Here is a 20,595-nt window from a genome sequence, read left to right as displayed (position 1 = left end):
TAGGGTATACCAGAGATATTTTTGGTAGTTAAATAGGGTGTACTTAGTTAATTTTACATTTTGATTAAAATATTAGGGTGTACTTAAATCATAGAGTGTACTCAATTAATTTTAAGGTTCGTTTAGCAGCACTCATATTTTATGAGCCCGAAAAGATTTATTATTATTTTTAAATACAGCCTGAAAAGAGTATTTGTTTAATGAACAAAGATCAAAATGTGTTAGGCACTTCAAATATATACATATATTTTTGTAATCAATTTTAATTATCCAACATATGTGGTGAGTAGTGTTCGTCTATTAAAATTATATTGCCTGACTGTGCATTTTCAGCTCATATTATGATAAAAACTAACATAATTAATTGTTTAAATTCATAATATTATGACAATTATAAACATTTTAGGTTTTTTTTATAAGCGATGAAGGGAGGATTCAAACACAAGATTTCATATGAAGGGATAACTGTTCTTAACCACTTCAATTACCAGCCCCAGGCCCTTAATAAACATCTTATGTTTACTTTAATAGTTTGGCATGATAATATTTATATGTGATATTCTCACCTTGCACTAACTCTTCGTTTGGACGAGAGAAAACAACTCAGAATTGAGCTAAAAGTCGGGAATTTAAGAGGAGAAATTGACAATTCCTTTATGGTGCGTTTGGGTGAGGGAAATAAACTTGGGATTTTGACAAAAGTCGGAATTTCTACATTGATATGAACCAATTCCCGTGTTTGGATTTAAAAAAACATAGAAATGTAGAAATTCCGCATGGGAAAAAACATGGAATTTGGAGATCATAAATCCAAACTTTAAATTCCATCTAAAAGTCGTCATTTCTAAAATCCCAAGAGAGATTGAGTTTTTAAAAAGATAACTTTACAAATAAATGTTAAATTCCGTGTTTTAAATCCGTCACCCAAACAAGAAACTTTACAAATTATAGAACATAAATTTCCGTCATTTTAAATTCCATCATTTATGAAATCCTTTGTATTTTTAAATTTCCTCATCCAAACACACTGTTATTTGGCAAATTAAGCACGGAATTTGTTAAACGATGCACAAAAAAAATCGTGCAAATTGGAGCATCAAATTCCCGAGTTTAATTTCCATAAAAATAGACGTCATTTCACAATTTTCATAGTGTCATTTACAAAATTTTGTCATTTTCAAAATTTGACATATATAAATCCAAATACTGAAATCTTCAATTGCCAGAAATTGAAATGATGGAAATTGAAATTCCGTCATTTTATAATTCTATGTAATTTTTAATTTCTTAATCCAAACGAAGGGTAAAGTTTATTTTTAGGAAATCATTCTCACATTACATGTTTTTCTTGTTCTAATTATTTTTTAAAAGATATGATCTATTTAAAACCTTGATAAGTACCTTTTTGGTAAATGGAATAACTTTGCTTATGTTTCAATGAAAATTGCGGTGAATTATTGCAAGATCAGAAATATAGATTAATTTCTTGATCAGTTTTTTCTTTTTGGGTATCCAATAATTGTACAAATATTTGAAGAGTTTATTTGGAGGGTTTATTCGATGGTGCATATCATTTTGTTTATTTTTCGGTGACCTGCTAAATTATATATATATATTTTCTTGGGCTGGTGACTCAATTGTAAATTTGTTTGCTTGTGGCTTTAGATTCTATCATTTCTTCACTTGATTGATTTGATTAATAAAATAAAATATTTTGTTAATATCGTAAATAATAAAATAATCACGCACTTGTCCTCTCCTGAAGACAAGGAGAAGGAGAAAAGCCGGTGATAAAGGAAGAAAAAAAAAAAAGAGAATATATAAAAACGCGTCTTGTAATTTCAGGCCTTGTCTGAAGTCCTGCTATGTTTACTGTCCGTGCCAAAACATTGTATTTGTAGTCAACAAAAACAAGCCAAAATCCGTGAAATCACCGCCTTTGACATTTTGATCATCGGTTCCTTGCCATTCTACTGAAACAAGCTTGGCCAGCTAGGGATTATATAAACAACCAGGTAACCAACACTAATCTGCAACCATAATCTCTCTCTTTTTCTGTCTCTTAAATCTTTATCCCATTTCAGATTTTCTAGGGTTTCATTTTTAACTTTTGGGTTTCGAGCTTTAGAGGCTTTTGATTCACATTTCAACTAGTTGGCAACTTAGCGCGTGGTTTTTGTTTTGATGAAACAAGGTTTTTAGCTTTAGAGCGAGCACAGGAAGCTTAGCTAAGCTTAATGGAGGGCAGTGATGAAACTGGTAGTGTCAAGCAACGACCCAATTCAACATTTGGTTCATCATCTTTTTCGGTTCCTAAACCAAACAGCCATTTAGAGATACCCAATTTCAATTCAGCTCAAATGGGTTTGCCTATGCGCCAATCATCCCCAAGTCTGAGTCCTGAGAACAGTAAGAGGCCTGGTATACCTCCTTCACACCCCAATAACCACAATTCAATGCCTTTTTCGCATATCATGAGGCCTCAATCGGGTTCTTGGCAACTGGGTCCGCAGAATTTGAGCTCAGTGCCCTCCCATACAAGATCCTTATCTCAACCTTCGTTTTTCTCACTTAATTCTTTGCCCCCATTGAGCCCTTTGCCTTACCGCGAGCCCTCGTCTTCTTCACTTTCTGACCCAAATTCCGTTGATGTTTCTATGGATGAAACTGTTGTTAATTCTCATGCCCCGTCGCTTCGTTCTCCAGTTACTAGTGACAGCAACGCATTTTGGGCTGGTGATGGCCTTCCCCCTCGTAGAGGCCACAGGCGCTCTAACAGTGATGTCCCATTAGGATTCTCAGCTGTCATTCAGTCTTCACCTCAGCTGATTCCCATTGGGCGTAGAACAAGTTTGGATGGATCAGCTTCTGGAAGAGAAAATTTGGGGATTGGCAAGCCAGTTCAGTTGGTGAAACGAGGATCAAATGGGGATAGGGATGGTAACAAAAATGCTGAGGGAATGGATGAGAGAAAATCAGGGGGAGAGGTTGTGGATGACTTGTTTAATGCATACATGAATTTGGACAACATTGAGAAAATGAACTCATCTGGTAATGAGGATAAGGATTTGGATAGCAGAGCCAGCGGCTCAAAGACAAATGGGGGTGAGAGTAGTGATAATGAAGTGGAAAGTGGTCTAAATGGAAATCGTTACAACGGGCAGAGGCCAGCTTCTGGTTTTCCGAGTGAGAAGAGGGAAGGAGTCAAGAGGACTGCTAGTGGAGAAGTTGTACCAAATGTGCGACACTGTAGGAGCATTTCCATGGATAGTTATATGGAAAATTTGAATTTCGATGATGAACCACTGAAGCCCCTGCCGGCAGGCCAACAATCACCTTCCGCTTCCCTAGATGGTAACTCAGGTAAGTTCAGCATGGAGTTTGGAAGTGGTGAGTTCAATGCAATTGAGCTGAGAAAGATAATGGAAAGTGAGAAACTTGCTGAGATAGCCCAATCAGACCCCAAGCGTGCAAAGAGGTGTTGTGTTTTTAACTTCTATCCTATATCTATTTTTTAATGGATGGCTTGTTAAGTGAATTTTCTCATATGTGATCTATTCATCCAGGATTTTGGCGAACCGTCAGTCTGCTGCGCGTTCTAAGGAGAGGAAGATGCGATACATTGTAGAATTGGAACACAAAGTGCAAACACTGCAGACAGAGGCAACCACTTTGTCTGCTCAGTTTACCAAGTTGCAGGTAGGTATTTATTTGGGGATTTCTGATTCTAAAGTCTAGCTCTTCCCTGTTTGAAATTGAACTTCATTGTATGTTCCCTGACTCTGTTTTATTTGCTTGTGTCCAGAGAGACTCTGTGGGTCTTACTAGTGAGAACAATGAGTTGAAATTTCGTCTTCAAGCTTTGGAGCAACAGGCCCAACTTAAAGATGGTATTATGCCTTTTTCTTCAGCTCTTTATATGTCTGTTGGAAACCACAATTATCGTATGTTCCATTCCATATAAACTAATTTCTGTCGATGATTTCACATGAAAATTTATCAACCAAAACACATGTTGAAAGTTCAGAATGCATACATAATTATATTATTAGCCTTCACTAGGTTTTCTGCTATTGCATTTCTAATTTGGTTGCATATAAAGTTAGGTTTGGCCAAACAGAGGTTCCTTTGTATCTTCCCCTAGCTTATATGATTGATGTTTGAAAAACTAACAATATTGTGGTTAACTTGAAAATAGATCTATTTGAATAACTACTCTTCTTCTTCTTGTGTCTCTACATGTAAATTTAACTTTATCCAGCTATAACCATTCTATCCTCATGTCTGTGATAGTCCACCTCCTTGACTACGGATTTTCATTTCAGTTCTACAAATTCCTGAAAACGTAGAAACCAGTAAATTTTTCAGTTAGTTTTAGCAATTATAACTGTGCTGCTGTATCTTGAGGAAAAATAAAAATGCTGCTGTATCTGTCTGCTTGTGATTTTCATTGTGGAAACATATTTCTACTGATCTTGATGAATGGAAGCAAAGTGAAATTTTATTCCTCCCACTTTGGTAATTATAAATGTTTCATATCAGGTGGAATTCCTAACTGTATAGATATTCCTGTAATCTGTCAATACCAAGTAAAATAAAAACAATATATTCGTTGCATTTTCTAGATAAAGATGCAGAATTTGCATATGAGTATCGAGTATTCTTCCAGGCTTGTGATGAAAGCGGTCTAGGATAGGAGTGGTCAAGCTTAAACATTAAGTGAATAGATCTAACTTAAGACATTAAATCCAAGAGATTCTTCAATGATTTGATGTCTTCACACAATCCTGTAGGACGAAAGTTGATATTTTGATAGGAAGACAGAGGCTACAGTCAAATTTAACTCAGCCCTGGCCCCTGGCTGTTTGAAAGGATTGAGCTTGATTAACACTTGGGTCTCTTCACTCCCTTCCCTTTCTCAAATACTTTGGTGGGTGGAAGTCAGATTTTAGGTCCATAATTTTGTGATAGTTAGATTGCCTAAATTTTTAACCGCGGAGCTTGATTGATTAACACTTTATAAATGAAACTTTTTTAACTATTAAAAAACCCTCTAATTCGTACAGTCATATTTCATTTATGGCTTATTCCTTCGTCTGATGTAGATGGGATCTGGACTGATTTTATCTTTATATTTTCTTTGGTCTTTGATGTTACAGCTTTAAATGAGGCCTTGACTGGAGAAGTCCAGCGGCTAAAGCTTGCTGCTGCAGAGATCGGTGGAGAAGGGCACCTCTCAATTAATCAACAAATGCTCCAACTACAGCATCTCAACCTTTATCAAATGCAACAGCAGCCACAACACCAGTCTCAACAGCACACACAACAGCAGTTCATGCAGCCTCAGCAAAACAGACAACCTTCCCATCAGCAGAATGGCAATGGCAATGCTGCTGCTTCTGCTGCTAAGCACGAGTCAAGCGAATAGGTTGGCCAACACATACGTTGGCTTGTATTGGTTCAGTAGATTATGGGTGACAAAATTTATTTTGAAATGATGTCATATAAATCCATATATATATATATATATATATGTCTAAATTTATTGACATAAGTATTATTGTGAAATTTATATAACTTAACCATTTTTTGGTTCATTGGGTTGGTTACTTCTGTTGTATTGAAAGTTTTACTTGGCGAGAATCAAGTCTTGGTTAACTGGTTGTTTGTAATTTTCTAATTTTGTTTCAAATGTGGACTTTGATGTTTAGAACATATACTATATATCTACAAGCTGGAATAACTATAATAAGCGCAATTCAAGTCCAATTGACATTTTTAACCATCAGTTTTCATCTCAGTTACAAATTTCAACAGAAGCAATAATATGAAGATTTTATGATATGTATTAGTTATTTACACTAACATCCCTTCATGTTTTCTACTTTTTCATAAAACTCCCTAAGATTTCAGAAAATTATACGAATACCCCTTGAAGTTTCAAATTATTTTCACAAAACCCCTTTTCGTTGATTGTTTGTCCAAAACATGATGATTTTCATTTTAAAAAACGTGTGCAAGTGACAAAATCAACCTCAATGAGTGTATGTGCAATATTAACCTCAAAGGCTAACTTTTCAATTTCGAGAATTTTTTATATATAAAATCATCTATCTTTGGATGAAAAATCAACGAAAATGAGTTCTGTGAAAACAATTTTAAACCTCAATGGGTGTTTATGTAATTATTGAAACCTCGGGAATTTTGTGAAAAATACGAAGAAGTTAGGATTGTTAGAGGTTATTTTAATAATTTCATATGCATACACGAATTTAAACCAACAAATGCGGACCGAAATGGAATTTTACAGATTCGTCGAATTATGTCGGCCGGGGTTTCTAAATTGAAAGCTTAATTCTTTTGTCACATAATTTGTAAGTATTTAGTTAAATCATCGAAACCATGCAAAGCTTCAACTGCTCAATCCAAGAACAGAGGAGTAGTACTAGTAGGTTCATACATAAAGGCCACAGCAACCAACTGCCTGAAAGAATTCTACTGCAATATTAGATTTATTCACAACGAAATATTTAAAAACAGTATTTAAAATAGAAATGAAATTAGGTTAGCCTCACGGGAAACATACGATAGGAGCCTTGATGAAAACAAAAGCAAAAGCAAAAGTTGCGAAAATGAGCGGATTAAAATACGAATAAATACGAGTAAAAGAGAAAGGCAAGCTGAAGATTTTGAGGAAAGAAAAGAAGCAGCAGAAGAAAATCTAGAGACTATTTTATTATCTACATGGCGTGCGTTCCCTTTTTATTTTATTTTTCTTTCTTTTTAATTAATTAAGCCCTGTTCTCGTAAACCCAACCAAATCCCTCCCTTTTAATATTTTCCTTTCCCATTTTGAATTAGGGTTCCATTCCTCATCCATTTCTTCCTCCGTTCCTCCACACCCCAAAACCCTATGCCGTTCCCGATCTCTTTAAACTAGCCGTTGCCTCCGTTTCCCGCCAATCTCACCTTCATCCCAGCCGTTCATTATTCACCTTTTGAAAACTAGCCGTTAGATCCACCGCTTCTGGAGCCATTCCGCTGTATATTTTCCTTATTGAAGTCTTGACCGTCGGCTTTGCCGGATTTTGACCTGCAATGTCTGCGGTCGAAGTGGAGAAGAAGGTCGAGGAGGAGGAGAGTAAGAATGTAGAGAAATCGGGAGAGCTCTTGTTCTGTGGCGGTACGTCTTGGGATGTCATTGGTCGGCGCAAAGGCGCCGTCGAAGGCAACTTGATTTCTCCCACGCGCCTTCGCCCTCTCGTCGGCATCGATATCCGTTTTGTAGCCTCGGGTTGCTGTGAGTTTCCTTCTCACTGCTTGTTTAACGCAGTTTGAATTTTTTTTTTTGTGGTGAATGTGATAATGATTGATGGTTTTTATTGGAATTGATTGTTTTGGTTGTGTAAATGTTGGCTCAGCTTCCTGCCATTGTGTGGCATTGGATGTGGAAGGGCGTTGCTATACTTGGGGACGCAATGAGGCATGATCACACTCTACTTTTGGTTTCTTTGTTTATGCTTGTGGTCTATTTCTTTTGTATTTAAGTATGAAGTTATGTTTGCAGAAGGGGCAGCTGGGTCACGGAGATTCAATTCAGCGTGATAGGCCGACTGTAGTGTCTGAACTTTCAAAGTATGTTGCTTCTCTGATGTTGAACGCAGTTGTATTCTTGATAAGATTAGTTAAGAATCAGTGTTATAGCAATGAAATATTTTGATGTTGGTGCCCCATTGTGAATCTTTGAGTTCATCATCTTTGGAGAACTCTTCAATAATTTTTAAGAAATTCTCTATTGCAGGCATAAAGTTGTCAGAGCTGCATCAGGGAGGAGTCATTCTGTAGTGATTACTGAGGATGGGTATTCTTTCGCCTTTGGCTGGAATAAGCATGGACAGCTGGGTTCCGGTTCAGCAAAAAATGGTAGGTTCTGCTTTGTAAAGTTGGTCTGATGAAATTCTAGGCACTAGCAATGAGAATCTGATGACAATTAGTTTTCTGGGATTCTTAATTGAATAATGCTTCACTAATTAAATACATCCATATTCCCTTAGTTTTCGTGACGTTATATTATCTGGAACCCACTATCTAGAAGAGTATGTTTTCTGCTCTCTATGTGGACATTATACGATGCCAATAGAAGGGCCAAGTTTACTTTAAAACTTGGTATTGAGTGAGTTCAGTTGAGTCTTGGATTAATCCCACGTGTTCTGGTTGTAGAAATTGTTGTAATTTCAAGTATTCAAGTCAAATTTCCGCTGAGAAATAAACAGCAAAGTGATCCTTTTTAACACACTATTCCTTTTTCATGGCTCTTAATTGTACTTAGCATATTTTGTAAATCTTTGACAGTACATATGTGTATAACTGACAGCCTTTTGGTTACATACTTGCTTTGTGTTCTGTAGAAATTGAGAAATCCCCTGTTCGCTGTCAAGTGTCTGATGTTAAAAATACAGCTTGTGGGGCTGACTTCACTGTGTGGTTATCTTGTGTTGAAGGAGCTTCTATACTGTATGGTCTGCAGATATGCTTGAGTTTCTTGAACTTTCGGTCAATTGCTTAATTGTCTTGGTTCTCAATTTGTTATGATTACTGGCTGAATTACAAATGTTTCTTGGTTTCCAGAACTGCAGGTCTTCCACAGTATGGGCAACTTGGGCATGGTACAGATAATGAGGTATGTTTTAGGGTAGGTTAAATAGGTGTTTTTTGTACATTTCTTTACACCTGAATATCTTTGGACAATGTGGCCTTTACTGGTAATGGAATGCCCTGGCAGTTGTTTATGAAATTAAGCTTGAGATAAATTATGGATGTCCTTGCAGTATAATACTAAAGACAGCTCAGTGAGGCTTGCGTATGAAGCCCAGCCACGCCCTAAAGCAATAACTTCTCTGGCTGGGGAAACCATTGTGAAAGTTGCGTGCGGAACAAATCATACAGGTTATCACAATGCCTGCCCTCTCTCGCTTCCCCCTTCCCTCTGATTGCATGTGTGTGTGTTTTCTGCCTGCAATATGTGTTGTTATCGTTTGCTTAATTCTTTTATTTGGATTGGGAATACAGTGGCAGTGGATGCAAATGGCCATGTTTATACGTAAGGGCTTTTATATGGCATTTCCTTTGTCTTGCTTCCAAATATTTTGATATTTGACTGTCTGTCTAACTTGCAATAATTTACGATGAAACTCAGGTGGGGCTTTGGTGGTTATGGAAGGTCGGTACTCACTATTCATTCCCAAGCATTTGTTTTTGTTTGTTTTAAATTTTTAGAAGTGGATGAATGTTTCTTATGAATCTGCCTATTTTAATCATCTTTGTTGTCATTTTTAATTTTGATCTTCTTACCGTGCATATGACTCTGGAGTGCTGTTTATAGGCTTGGACATAGGGAGCAGAAGGATGAATGGGCTCCTCGTCGTGTTGATGTTTTCCAAAGGCAAAATCTTCTGCCTCCTGATGCAGTTATATCAGCTGGTTCTGTGAACTCTGCATGTACTGCAGGTACCCAATTCATGTGTTACCAAGGCTCTTTCTCTCACTTGTTCTTGCTTTGGTTGCTATACCATTGTTCACACACCTTATTAGATGACCGTTCTTATATTCTCTCATAAATTCTTATATTTTCATGAGACGTTTCTTCATGTCAATTTTTGCTCACATGTTTGCTTGCATAATTGGGTTTTTGTATTATTCGCGGTTTTCAAATTCTCTTAGCTGCCTCTCTAACAGATTTTTTCTGTTTAGAAGTGGGAAGCTTATAAGCATTAAGCATAGGCTTTACGCTTTGCATAGTCACATTTGGAAGGTCATGGCACCTTACCGCATGTCAAACACCAAAACACATTTATAATTTAAATTGAAGTTAATGGAGGAGCACTTTTTCTCTTTATCAAGAGTTGATAATTGATGATTGATCTTTGTGATCATAGTAACTGCTATAATTTTTATATTTCACTACAGCCAATCACTTTTACGATCTGGTGTTCCTCCTGATCGTCTATATTCTTTTTTCCAGGTGGAGGGCAGTTGTATATGTGGGGTAAAATTAAGACCACGGGTGATGACTGGATGTATCCTAAACCACTCATGGATTTAAGGTTTGGCTCTCATCATTAATCATCTTTAATTAGTAATGCTTTTCCTGCTCACTGTAGAAGCTTCGACTCTTCTATATCTAATGCTTGTTATTTCTGTGATATTTAATTATAATTTATATCTCCTGCCTGTCATTGTTTTCGGGGGAGGGAAAGGAGACTGTTTAGAGTTAGCTTGGAAGTTGTTCCTTTTCTCTTGCATTATCTGTTCAACTTTGATTTTAATTTTTTTGTCGGGATTCATAAAAACTAAAGTTTTTGGTTCTATTTGTAACTAATGATGTGACATAATTGCTTAGAAATTTTTTCTCATCTTTGTTGACAGTGGCTGGAATTTGCGTTGCATGGATTCAGGCAATATGCACCATTTTGTTGGTGCTGATTCCTCCTGCATAAGTTGGGGTCATGCTCAGTATGGAGAACTGGGATATGGCCCTAATGGACAGAAGTATGTGATGGGTCATGATATGATATATTTATTTGTTTTGAGGTATCTTTTCCCCTTCTTAATCATTGGTTTTTTGTTTTGGCTGCTTAGGTCTTCTGCAGTACCCAAAAAAGTGGAAATTCTTGACGGTATGCATGTTATGAGGTGTGTATTTGTTTTTGTATTGTCTTGTCTACATTCTTAATGTACCATAAGCTTCAATTACAAGTTCTGTGCATAATGATGGAGGATTCTACAATGTAGCGTTGCATGTGGTATGGGCCATTCCATGGTTATTGTTGATAGAACAAATGTTGGAGACCGACTTGATCAGGTAACTCAAAATTGGTCGTCTTTTCTTCTTTTTGTTTAATGTGGGATTCCAGTATCTTGAATCCCAGTTATATGCAGAATGTAGAACTAATTACGATTGAATTCCATCTCCATCTTGTTTAAGTTTAATGCAAGGCTGCTCTCTTACTTATATCTTTTTGGCAGCTTGATGTATATGATGGCAAAGCTTCTGTTGAAGGTATGCTGACTTTAGTGGTTGCAATGTGAATATTTCATTCATCCTTGACCAGTTGGTCCTAGAAGAGTTGGTCCAAACTCAGTGAAGCTGTAAAAGTTAAACCTTGTTTCTTGATTTGTTGCATTAATCTTGTTGCAGGGAGTGAGGAACCTGTGAGTGGCCCTCCAGTTTCTAAGCAAACTCCTAAAAAGGGTGCTTCTAAGGCAACTCAGAATTCCAAGAGGAAGAAGTCAAAAGATTCTTCCGATTCGGAAGATGAAGACGACAATGATGGCGACAGTGAGGACGAAGACAGTGATGAAAGTGATGAACAGGTCAATGGCAGGACAGAACCTAAAAGGCAACGGGGAGGGAAGGCTTCTGGTAGAGGTCGAGGCAATGGTGCTAAAAAGGCAGCACCAGCAGAGGGAAAAGGTGCTGGGCGTGGACGGGGCCGCCCTCCTTCCGCAAATAAAAGCCCAAAGCCCGCACAGGGGAAGACTGGTACGGGTAAGAGAGGAAGGCCTCGCAAGTCATAAGTTGTATTCTCGCAGTGGGCCCAGTCAAAACCGGAAATTTTGTTCTCTCAATGTAGAGAAGTGTACTTTTATTGCCATGTGGCGCGCTCTTTATTTGGCGCCACTTTCAATTGTTTAAATGTTTTTTTTTTTAATTGTTTGCATTCACTTCAAATATTATGTGATTTAACTGATTGAAAACTCTGGACTGAAACAAACACTCTGCTTTTTTAACATCCGGCTGAAATGAAAGAATGTGAGTGATGTATCTTGTACCAAATTTGTATTTGATTGACACTTTCTCTAATCTTGTTCTTCTTGTGCTGTGTTTTGTTTAACTAAATGGCTTATCAAGTGTAAATAAAATTTCTTTTGAAAAATAGGGCTTAATCAGGACGAAGATCAAAATGGGCCATCTGTGAATTTGGAGAAAAACTTTCCTAGCACGGGGATGCCAGGTCAGAAAACCCATTTCATATCCAAATCCAATAAGATTGTGCCATCTGTCCAATGCCGGTGCAAAGCAAAGTTCCCCTTTTTATTTAATATATTCTTTTCCCCAAGAGCAAACCTCACGGCTGTCGCTGCAAGATTGAAACCACTTAAGAAAAATCCAAGAATTCTTCTCCATCTTCCATGATACTCAAATTTTTAAGTTTACAAAAATTCATTTGAATGAACATAAAAATTCAAATCCAAGCAAAATCCCCAAACTTACACTTGGATTTCCCCAAACAAAACTTAATTCAAGTTTCCGTCTAATTTCACGTCAACAAGAAACCCATGGTAGAACTTTCATTTTAATCATTGTCGACCTGCCGGTTTGCATGACCTTCTTGATGCATCCATGGAAGCAACAGTGAGAAACAACTGGTTTCTCTGGGTTTCTTTGTTTGAATTTGTTGAATTCGAGTGGGAGAGAACGAAAAACTTGGACCTTTTCTTGAACAGTTTCAGTCGATCTTACAGTGGAAGGCCGGATTCTGCGAGTGTATGTGTATGAGGAGAGAAAATGAAAAAACTGAGCTTTGCTTTGAACCAGCAGGAGAGAGATGGCATTGGGAAGATTGGGCAGGTGGCACAATCTTATTGGATTGGGATATGAAATGGGTTTTCTGACCTGGCATAGGAAAGTTTTTCTCATGAAAATTTGGGCTAATTATTTTGACACGTCATGGATAACGGCAGTCTGTGGTGTGATGAGCTTCTAGTCTAATAATGTTTTGGCTTAGAATTTTGAGTGGAGAGGGGAGGGACCATAAAGCACTCATGTTTGCTTGTAAAGTCAAGGAATAGGAAAGCTGTGAGCCCCCAAGCATCAATAGCTTTCAACTTATTGCAGAATACTAAATACTGACCTCACTCACTCCATATGTTACAAAGCTTGTTGGGCATGGATTAAAGCTAGACGAGCCTAACAGGCCCCATATTTCATAATCATTGCAACTTTATGTCCATATAAGAGGAAACACATGATGAATAGTTGAGACCCAAGAAACCCTCAAGATCCCACTCTTTTAAGCTATGTGAATTATCTAAGGCCAAAATCGATAGACGTGGTTAGGCCACAAAGAGCTTGTAGTTCAAGTAATTAAGAGTAGTTATCCATACACTCCTAATATCACTTGTATAAGAAAGAAAAAAAAAAGATAGACAATCAGTAAGCATGCCCAAGGAAGGAAAGCTCATGGCTTCGACAGTCAGTCCACTAGACCTGTATATGTATAATTATAAACAATTTCAATCATATCCCCGTCGGCCATGTGACCAAGGGCTCCACCAGCCTTTCTCAATAGAGGAGAGGAGCGGACCACGTGGTGGAGAGTCATATGTGCCGTTGTACCTAAAAATGGGTACAAAAGCTGATTGCTGAAATAATTCCCCACCCAAGATTAAAACGATGGTTTAATGCCTAAATGGGTATGATGCCTCAGCCTTTCTGATTGCGACTCCTAGACTTACTCTAAATCTTAATTTATGGGTAAACGTTGTTAAGCCATCAAAAACAATAATTTTTAAGTGGGTTGGTGCCATTTATGTACATCTCAATGGTAAAATAGATAAGGGGGATAGAGACCACACAACTAATAAACAATTATTGAATCTTACGTGTTTTAGCATGGATTAGGATTTGTTTTCAATGATCACACTTGGATTGGATTACCAAATTTGCTTTTTAAAACTTTACATAATTTTTACAGGACGACAAAGACTGTCATTTTTGGAATCCAATTTTTTTTTTAAACGTACGGCGAATCGTTTGGGTTGGAGCAGAGCAGAGCAGGTCGTCTAACCGTCCAACCACCAAAATCGGAGGGGTAGCAAGCGAGAAGAGCTTTCTTAGTAAATGCCTTGGTGGGGCCGCACATGACAGCTTCATGGCAATGGCAACCCATTCGCAGCTGCTGAAACATGGCATATGCCTTGTGGCAAAGCATAATATCATTGTGGATGGATACATACAGTATGCAACCCAGACTCCCATGTGCTCACACGTGTCAATTAGGTGGACAACCACGTGGCACGTGAGGACAAAAAAAGCTGTCAATAATAGTTGTTGGTCGACTCGTCACTGGTGTGGTGTGGTTACTTACTGGTTGGAAATGGGAACTGGAACCCAATAGGCCAACATTATTTGTCAAACAAAACATACAAAACAAATACAAGACAAGCCTCCGTTTTCATTTATTCTTCTTCTTCTACTCTCTAATCCTCACAGGAAAGCCACTGTCGGGCCCACCCACAGCCCACCGTCTGATTTATCATTCTTATTTCTCAATCGTCACGTTATTCTCGTGATAAGCTGATTTTTGTCGGGCCCATGTGTTAGGTTTGAATTTTCTAAGCATACGAAATTTTGTGCAATTTGCCTAATCAAAGCTCATCTGATCTGGATTCTGGTGTACTGAAACATTATCGGCACATCACATGATATTAGAGACCAGTGGAGTGGACCACTTCCAAGTAAGTATTGATTTATGTTTAATTTATACTGGCAAGTAGCTTATTTATACAAATTAATTTTTAGTATAGTCTTTACTTAATTAACAGAGATTTTAGATTTAACTCATGTGAATACAAAAAGAATTCTATCTGAATTAAACACTAACAAAACATACTACAAACATGAATCTTTTTTAAAATTTTATATGACATATTTATCCAACTTGTACTTACGTGATCAATAACATCTATGATTTTTTCTTTACGAATTATTAATTTCCTACCTTATTTGAAGAAAATTGCATAAACTTGTGACACTTGCACTAAAATTACCCCATCGTTATCATAGTTAGAGGTGGGTTGTAATAGAGAAAACTATAATTAGGGGTGGGCCAAGTAACAAAGCAGGAGTGCGGGTAAACAAACAAAACCGTCATTAGCACAAAAACAAATGCACTGAATCTAACGTTAACTTTTCCCTAATCCGATTTAGCTTCGACATTTACCCGCTAAACGCAATTTCTCGTGACAATCGGCTGGACTGGTGGATAAGATATTTTGATTTTCCAGTTTTCTTTAAATATTATAAAATAATTAAAAGTTGGACGTCTGACAGTTTTTCTTTTTCTTTTTCTTTTTAAATGATTTGTTTACCTCGTCCTCTTTCAACGGACAGGCGTATTGTGCAACGGACCTGATAAATGGCGGACTCCACATAAGAATTTAGCCGGATTTAAGGAGTGTGTTGAGGTCCGTGTTCTTAAGCTCATTTGTCACAACTTGCAACACCGCACCAACATAGGCGGTTTTGTCTCTTGAGAGAAAGAGTGTGTCTGTGTTTGTGTTTGTGTGTGTGTGTTTAAGAGAGAGAAAGTGAGGGGGTCTGGGTGTGGGTGAGAAGTGAAAAACAATGGGGAAATCTACCTCTTGCTTCAAAATTATCACATGTGGTAACGATTCAGAGGACAAAGACGATCTCGAAGCTCCTGAGGTATCTGATTGGTTCACAGTTTCTGCATTTTGGTTTTCTTTGACTTTCTATTTTTGGCTTGTTTCCGTTGGTCCAATTTTGTTGGGTTCTTCTGTGCTCTTTTGATTTGCATTTCTTTAATTTGTGATTGTGAGGGCTGAGATTAGATTGTTTTGTTTACTTTGTTGATTTGGTTAAAGAACCTATGAGATGCTGTGGAGCGTTACTAATAAACCGCTAATGATCTGTTTGGAAGCTCAGAAAAGAAAAAAAAGCTGTACTAAGGATAAAAGAGTTTCCTAAACTAAGATCTGACCAAATCTAGGATCTGCATTTAACTGGATTTCTATTCTATACAATCCTAGCATTGAGTGGACATGCTTATTAGATTAGGAATGGAGATACTTCTAATATGTGATTTTCATATCATGAAAAGAGTGAAATAAGGATAACCAAATGGTTTATATTTGAAGAGTGTGTAACTTTTGCTTATATAATGTAATTAGGCTAAATGCATTCGTAAATTTTCTGAAACCCATGTAACATGCAAGAACATTTGGTTGATCATAACTGCCATCTGCATTTCCTAATAACTGTCAACTTTTGATCTCATGGTTGGCTGATATATGATAATAGGCGTAGATTTTTCCCTTGCGATTCATTTAAAATGCTTATTGCATGCACGTAGTTGCTTCTAAGAGCACTTTGTTCTTTGTGTGTGCTGTATTGATCAATGTTCTTTACATTTCATTCTAGAGCAAGGGTTCAAGTGACAAACGTGGATGGAGTTTCCGGAAGAGGTCTGCACGGCATCGAGTGCTAAGCAACACTGTGATAACAGAAACCCCCGCTTCTGGACATAAGGAGATCCCAGAATCTGCCACTCTTAATTTCCAACCACCAGCTAGCACTACTGTGCCAGAGAAAATATCTGTAATACATTGCAGTGACGTGAAACCCCAGTTGTTAACTCCTGAGAACCCAAAAGTATCTGAGACTGAACCAAAAGTATCCGAGACTGAAGTGAAAGTATCAGAAACTGAAAATACCGCAGAAGATCAAAGTGCAGTTGAGTGCAAACTGGATGAGTCTGTTGTTATTGTTGTCCAGACTGCTGTCAGAGGATTATTGGTAATTTCTCTTTTGGATAGACATGAATTTTGAGTTTCTAGTTAGTAGCATTCCAACTAATGTTTTCATTGAAATATTTGCCAGGCTCAGAGAGCATTTCTGGAGCTTAAGAATGTCGTTAAGCTGCAAGCTGCTGTTCGTGGGCATTTGGTCCGTAGGCATGCTGTGGGAACTCTACGATGTGTCCAAGCCCTTGTGAAAATGCAAGCTTTTGTTCGTGCTCGCCATGCTCGTCAGCTGCATCGAGGTGGGGAGCATGAGAAGGATAACCATAATTCTAAGATATTGGTAATGCTACTCAACTAAAATTAGTATAATCTGATCTCTAAAGGGTCATTATCCAAATCTATTCTTGCCTTCAGTAATCTTGTTCATAATAGTTTGATGGTAGTTTGTATGGTGGCTAACACCTCTGTCAACGATGGTCAAGCCAATAGGAACAACTCCAAATAACAGCAGTGCATAATTTGTCATGTTATGTAATCCAAATGTCTAGGCACCATTTGAGATGGAGATAGCCTTTCTTCCAAAAACTCATGTTGATTCAACTTTTGAAGGAAAGGTCATGGTTAGTTTATCACTTTGAGATGCTACTGTATTGTACACAATTCATACGTCCAGGCACCATTTGAGATAGATCTCTACCAGATCAAATGTTGTATTCACCTTCTCAAAGAAAGTCATAACTAGTTATGTGAACTACAAGAAAAGCTCAGCTCATTATATAATGAAGCATTGTTTTAAAAGTTCTTTGGCATTGGGAGGTTAGTTTAATCGCATTTGAATGTTAAAGTTTTGCCTTGGTGTATGATATTTTACCAGGACTTGCATTGGTTTATTTTTGCAATTGTGTTCATAACTTAATTTTTTATTGCTATTATCAGTGGTTTCTGTCACAATGGCTGTGGAAATGTTCTTTGAGACAACTTATTAGTGTTGTTAATTGTTCCTGACAAATCTTCCTGAACATTTTTCATGTTTCAGGAGAAGGAAAATTTGGTAGCCAAATCAAATATGACTTACACTTCAATTGAAAAGCTACTTAGCAATAGGTTTGCCCGCCAGGTATACTAGACAACTTTCTGTCCTGTGTTTTGTAACTGCAGTGCAGTTTAATTTATCTTTCATTCGAATATCTGAACTAAACTGATCTTTTTTGAAATTAAAGTTGTTGGAATCATCACCGAAGACCAAACCTATTCATGTCAAGTGCGATTCTTCTAAGACCGATTCTTCTTGGAAATGGCTGGAGAGGTGGTCATCAGTCTCATCAGTTGATACTCCAGAGTCAAAAAAAGTAGTGCCAGAAATAGAGCAACAGGAAAGAGAAAAGGAAGAAAATTCTGAGTCCCCTCTGGAATCTAAAATTCAAGATGATGTTCTTTGTGAGATATCAGACTCAAAGTCTAGCATCAACGAATCGATTTTGCCATCCGAAAGTGAAGAGAATCTGATTATCTACGATGCTGAAAACTTGAACTTTCAGGCAAGCCATTCTACCTCTTATTCTGTACGAGGTACTATTGAGCAGCCTCGGGTGGAGAACCCCAGTACATCTGATGTGAAAGAGATCTCAGCAGAGATAAGTTTTCTCCCAAATCAAAGTATGCAACCAGATGCAGATTCTCAAATGGAGCTCAAGTCTTTATCTGGGAAGCCTGGAATGGAATTTGAACAACCTAAACGTTCTATGAAAAGATTAGCCTCAGAACAACTAGAAACTGAAGGGAAGAAATCTGTATTTGGATCCAGGAAGTTGAGTAATCCTGCATTTGTTGCTGCTCAGTCGAAATTTGAAGTGCTGAGTACAACAACCAATTCAGGTAGATCGATCAGTCCATCCCATCAAGATGATGCTGCAGTTGATTTACAGAGGGACACATTCTCAGCTGGGGTGGATACTGAAGTCAGGGCAAAGGAACTCAGCGTGGCAGAAAATCCAGTCATCCATGGATCAAGGGTTCAAGTTGGTGGATCTGAGTGTGGCACTGAAATCTCTATTTCTTCCACTCTTGATTCACCTGATAGATCTGATGTTGGAGCTATGGAGCATGAACATGAAACCAAAGTTTCAGTTGATGGGATTTGCAATCCTAACACTGATGTAGATGTCCAAGCCAGAGATGTGCCCACTATCCCATTCTCCAACTTATCTGACCCAGTCTTGGATCAGCCAGAAAAACTTGATGTTGTTAATGGTGAGCCCATAAATTCTGTGGTTGCTATGGAGTCCCCAAAAATAGAGTCTGAGCCAGAGAGAACGTCTGATCTGCAGAGAGAACAGAACACTGATGCTGGTATTCAAGCATATGGGTCATCCCCAGAAGCTTCTCCAAGAAGTCATTTAACTGTTCCAGAATCCCAAGGGACACCTTCTAGTCTGATATCAGTGAAAGCTAAAAGGAGTAAAGCTGATAAGAGTGGCTCCAACCAAAAACGTAGGTCTGGGTCTGCAGGAAAGAAATCTCCCTCTAATCCAAATCATGATTCTGGATCAAGTAAAGATCAGAAAAATGGGAAGAGACGAAATTCATTTGGTTCAGCCCGACCTGTGGAACACGGTGATCAAGAACCAAGAGATAGCAGCAGTAATAGTTCTATCCCACATTTCATGCAAGCAACAGAATCTGCTAGAGCAAAGCTTCAAGCAAATACCTCCCCTAGATCAAGTCCAGATGTGCAAGACAGAGACATTTACATCAAGAAACGACATTCCTTACCTGGTGCAAATGGAAGGCAGGGGTCTCCGCGCATCCAGCGGTCAATGTCTCAAGCACAGCAGGGTGCAAAGGGAAATGGTATGCATGCTTTTCCGATGATAACAGTTTGTGCATCCTTAGCATGCCTATTTTCTGTCAACAAAATTGTCCGTAACGTATAGAATTACTTTTGTCAGAGTAGTTGGCAATAATTCCATGTTAGGTAGAGTCTTTTGCACTCCTACATGATTTCTCACCTTGAGTTTTGTTTCTTTCAGAGAGAAAATGGAACAGGTGAAGAGTTGAAGGAATCAGACATCTCAAAGACAACGGTGGCAGATGACCAGTTCTTAACAGGAAATTTGGAGTCTGTTGATTACATGACTGGTAGCTACTTAAGATTGTAACTAGCTTTTTTCCACTTCGATAGCAACTTAGTTAACCCACTCTAGTTATTGGGGTTTTTTTTTTCTTTCTATAAATATAAGAAAGTGAGCGACTTTTTCATGTACATTTTTTTTTTGCTGCTATAATTGTTTTCTGTAACTTCTTCCAAATGGTATAATCTGCGTGTGATATTATTTGGGTCTAGTACAGATGCTTTGGCTTGGTTATCCAAAGTTTGAGGCAAGTATAAGGTAAAAGCTTTTGAAAGCTTTTTGCCAGGTGTGGTGTTATTGTAATAAAACTGAATTTTCTTTATTTCTTTGTTTGCATTATTTCGGAATATTATCACGATTTTCCAAATCCATTTCTACACATATCCTAGGTGGAATTGAGAGAAATATTGTTAACGTCGTGAAACCGTTAACTCAATAACGGTCTATCAAACTCATTGTAGAATTTTGTCAAAAGCAAATCGCTTAAATCTATTGAATTGAGGTTACAAAAGTCAATAACATTTTGTGAACTATGTAAGAACAAAAAGCTTTACGAAGACCTATGAATTTCCTTATCCCACCCGATTTAATTGTTCTCCCAGAAATTTAATTTTACCCCCTAATTGCTTCTGCTGGCTGGTGGACCATTATGAAATTTATATTTGTTGGGGACTTGATACGTATTGTACCGTATGATACGATACGGGTAGCTCCACTCGCATCATCATTTAGCATAGAGTAATCCAATGCGATTCAATCCTAGTTTATAATCCAATCCAATTTATTTTTCAGTAAGGGAACACAAAGATTGATGAGTTTGCACGTGTTTGTTTATATAGGCGGATGCATATACTAGGTGGTGAATGAATAAAATTTGCTTGAGCAAGCCTGCCAAAGTAATGTAGCTCTCCCAATT

At 37.7% G+C, this 20,595-nt stretch overlaps 3 protein-coding genes across 3 annotated transcripts; all 3 read left to right on the top strand.

The window, feature by feature from the left end:
* The first annotated feature begins 1,843 nt into the window (after window positions 1–1,843).
* LOC110771077 (Basic-leucine zipper (bZIP) transcription factor family protein) lies at window positions 1,844–5,717 on the top strand. The gene is made up of 5 exons (XM_021975317.2): window positions 1,844–2,015; window positions 2,195–3,478; window positions 3,567–3,699; window positions 3,806–3,890; window positions 5,160–5,717. Exons 2-5 carry the CDS (start codon window positions 2,238–2,240, stop codon window positions 5,426–5,428), a joined length of 1,728 nt encoding a protein of 575 aa, XP_021831009.1. The 5' UTR covers window positions 1,844–2,015; window positions 2,195–2,237; the 3' UTR covers window positions 5,429–5,717.
* A 924-nt stretch (window positions 5,718–6,641) lies between these two features.
* Window positions 6,642–11,836, top strand: LOC110771096 (Regulator of chromosome condensation (RCC1) family protein). Its single transcript, XM_021975342.2, has 16 exons — window positions 6,642–7,300; window positions 7,422–7,483; window positions 7,568–7,635; window positions 7,802–7,923; window positions 8,409–8,514; window positions 8,629–8,680; window positions 8,829–8,946; window positions 9,070–9,100; window positions 9,197–9,220; window positions 9,383–9,507; window positions 10,022–10,103; window positions 10,426–10,548; window positions 10,639–10,692; window positions 10,792–10,861; window positions 11,026–11,059; window positions 11,198–11,836. The coding sequence occupies exons 1-16, from the start codon at window positions 7,099–7,101 to the stop codon at window positions 11,575–11,577; spliced, it is 1,653 nt and encodes a 550-aa protein (XP_021831034.1). The 5' UTR covers window positions 6,642–7,098; the 3' UTR covers window positions 11,578–11,836.
* A 3,341-nt stretch (window positions 11,837–15,177) lies between these two features.
* Window positions 15,178–20,001, top strand: IQD32 (IQ-domain 32). The gene is made up of 6 exons (XM_021975318.2): window positions 15,178–15,490; window positions 16,226–16,600; window positions 16,685–16,888; window positions 17,585–17,665; window positions 17,769–19,398; window positions 19,578–20,001. The coding sequence occupies exons 1-6, from the start codon at window positions 15,410–15,412 to the stop codon at window positions 19,595–19,597; spliced, it is 2,391 nt and encodes a 796-aa protein (XP_021831010.2). The 5' UTR covers window positions 15,178–15,409; the 3' UTR covers window positions 19,598–20,001.
* Window positions 20,002–20,595: the final 594 nt, after the last annotated feature.

This window comes from Prunus avium, chromosome 1, assembly GCF_965620075.1.
Source record: "Prunus avium chromosome 1, drPruAviu1.hap1.1, whole genome shotgun sequence".
NCBI lineage: Eukaryota > Viridiplantae > Streptophyta > Magnoliopsida > Rosales > Rosaceae > Prunus > Prunus avium.
The sequence above is the reverse complement of the archived record's forward strand: the minus strand, read 5'-3'. Positions and strand labels throughout refer to the sequence as shown.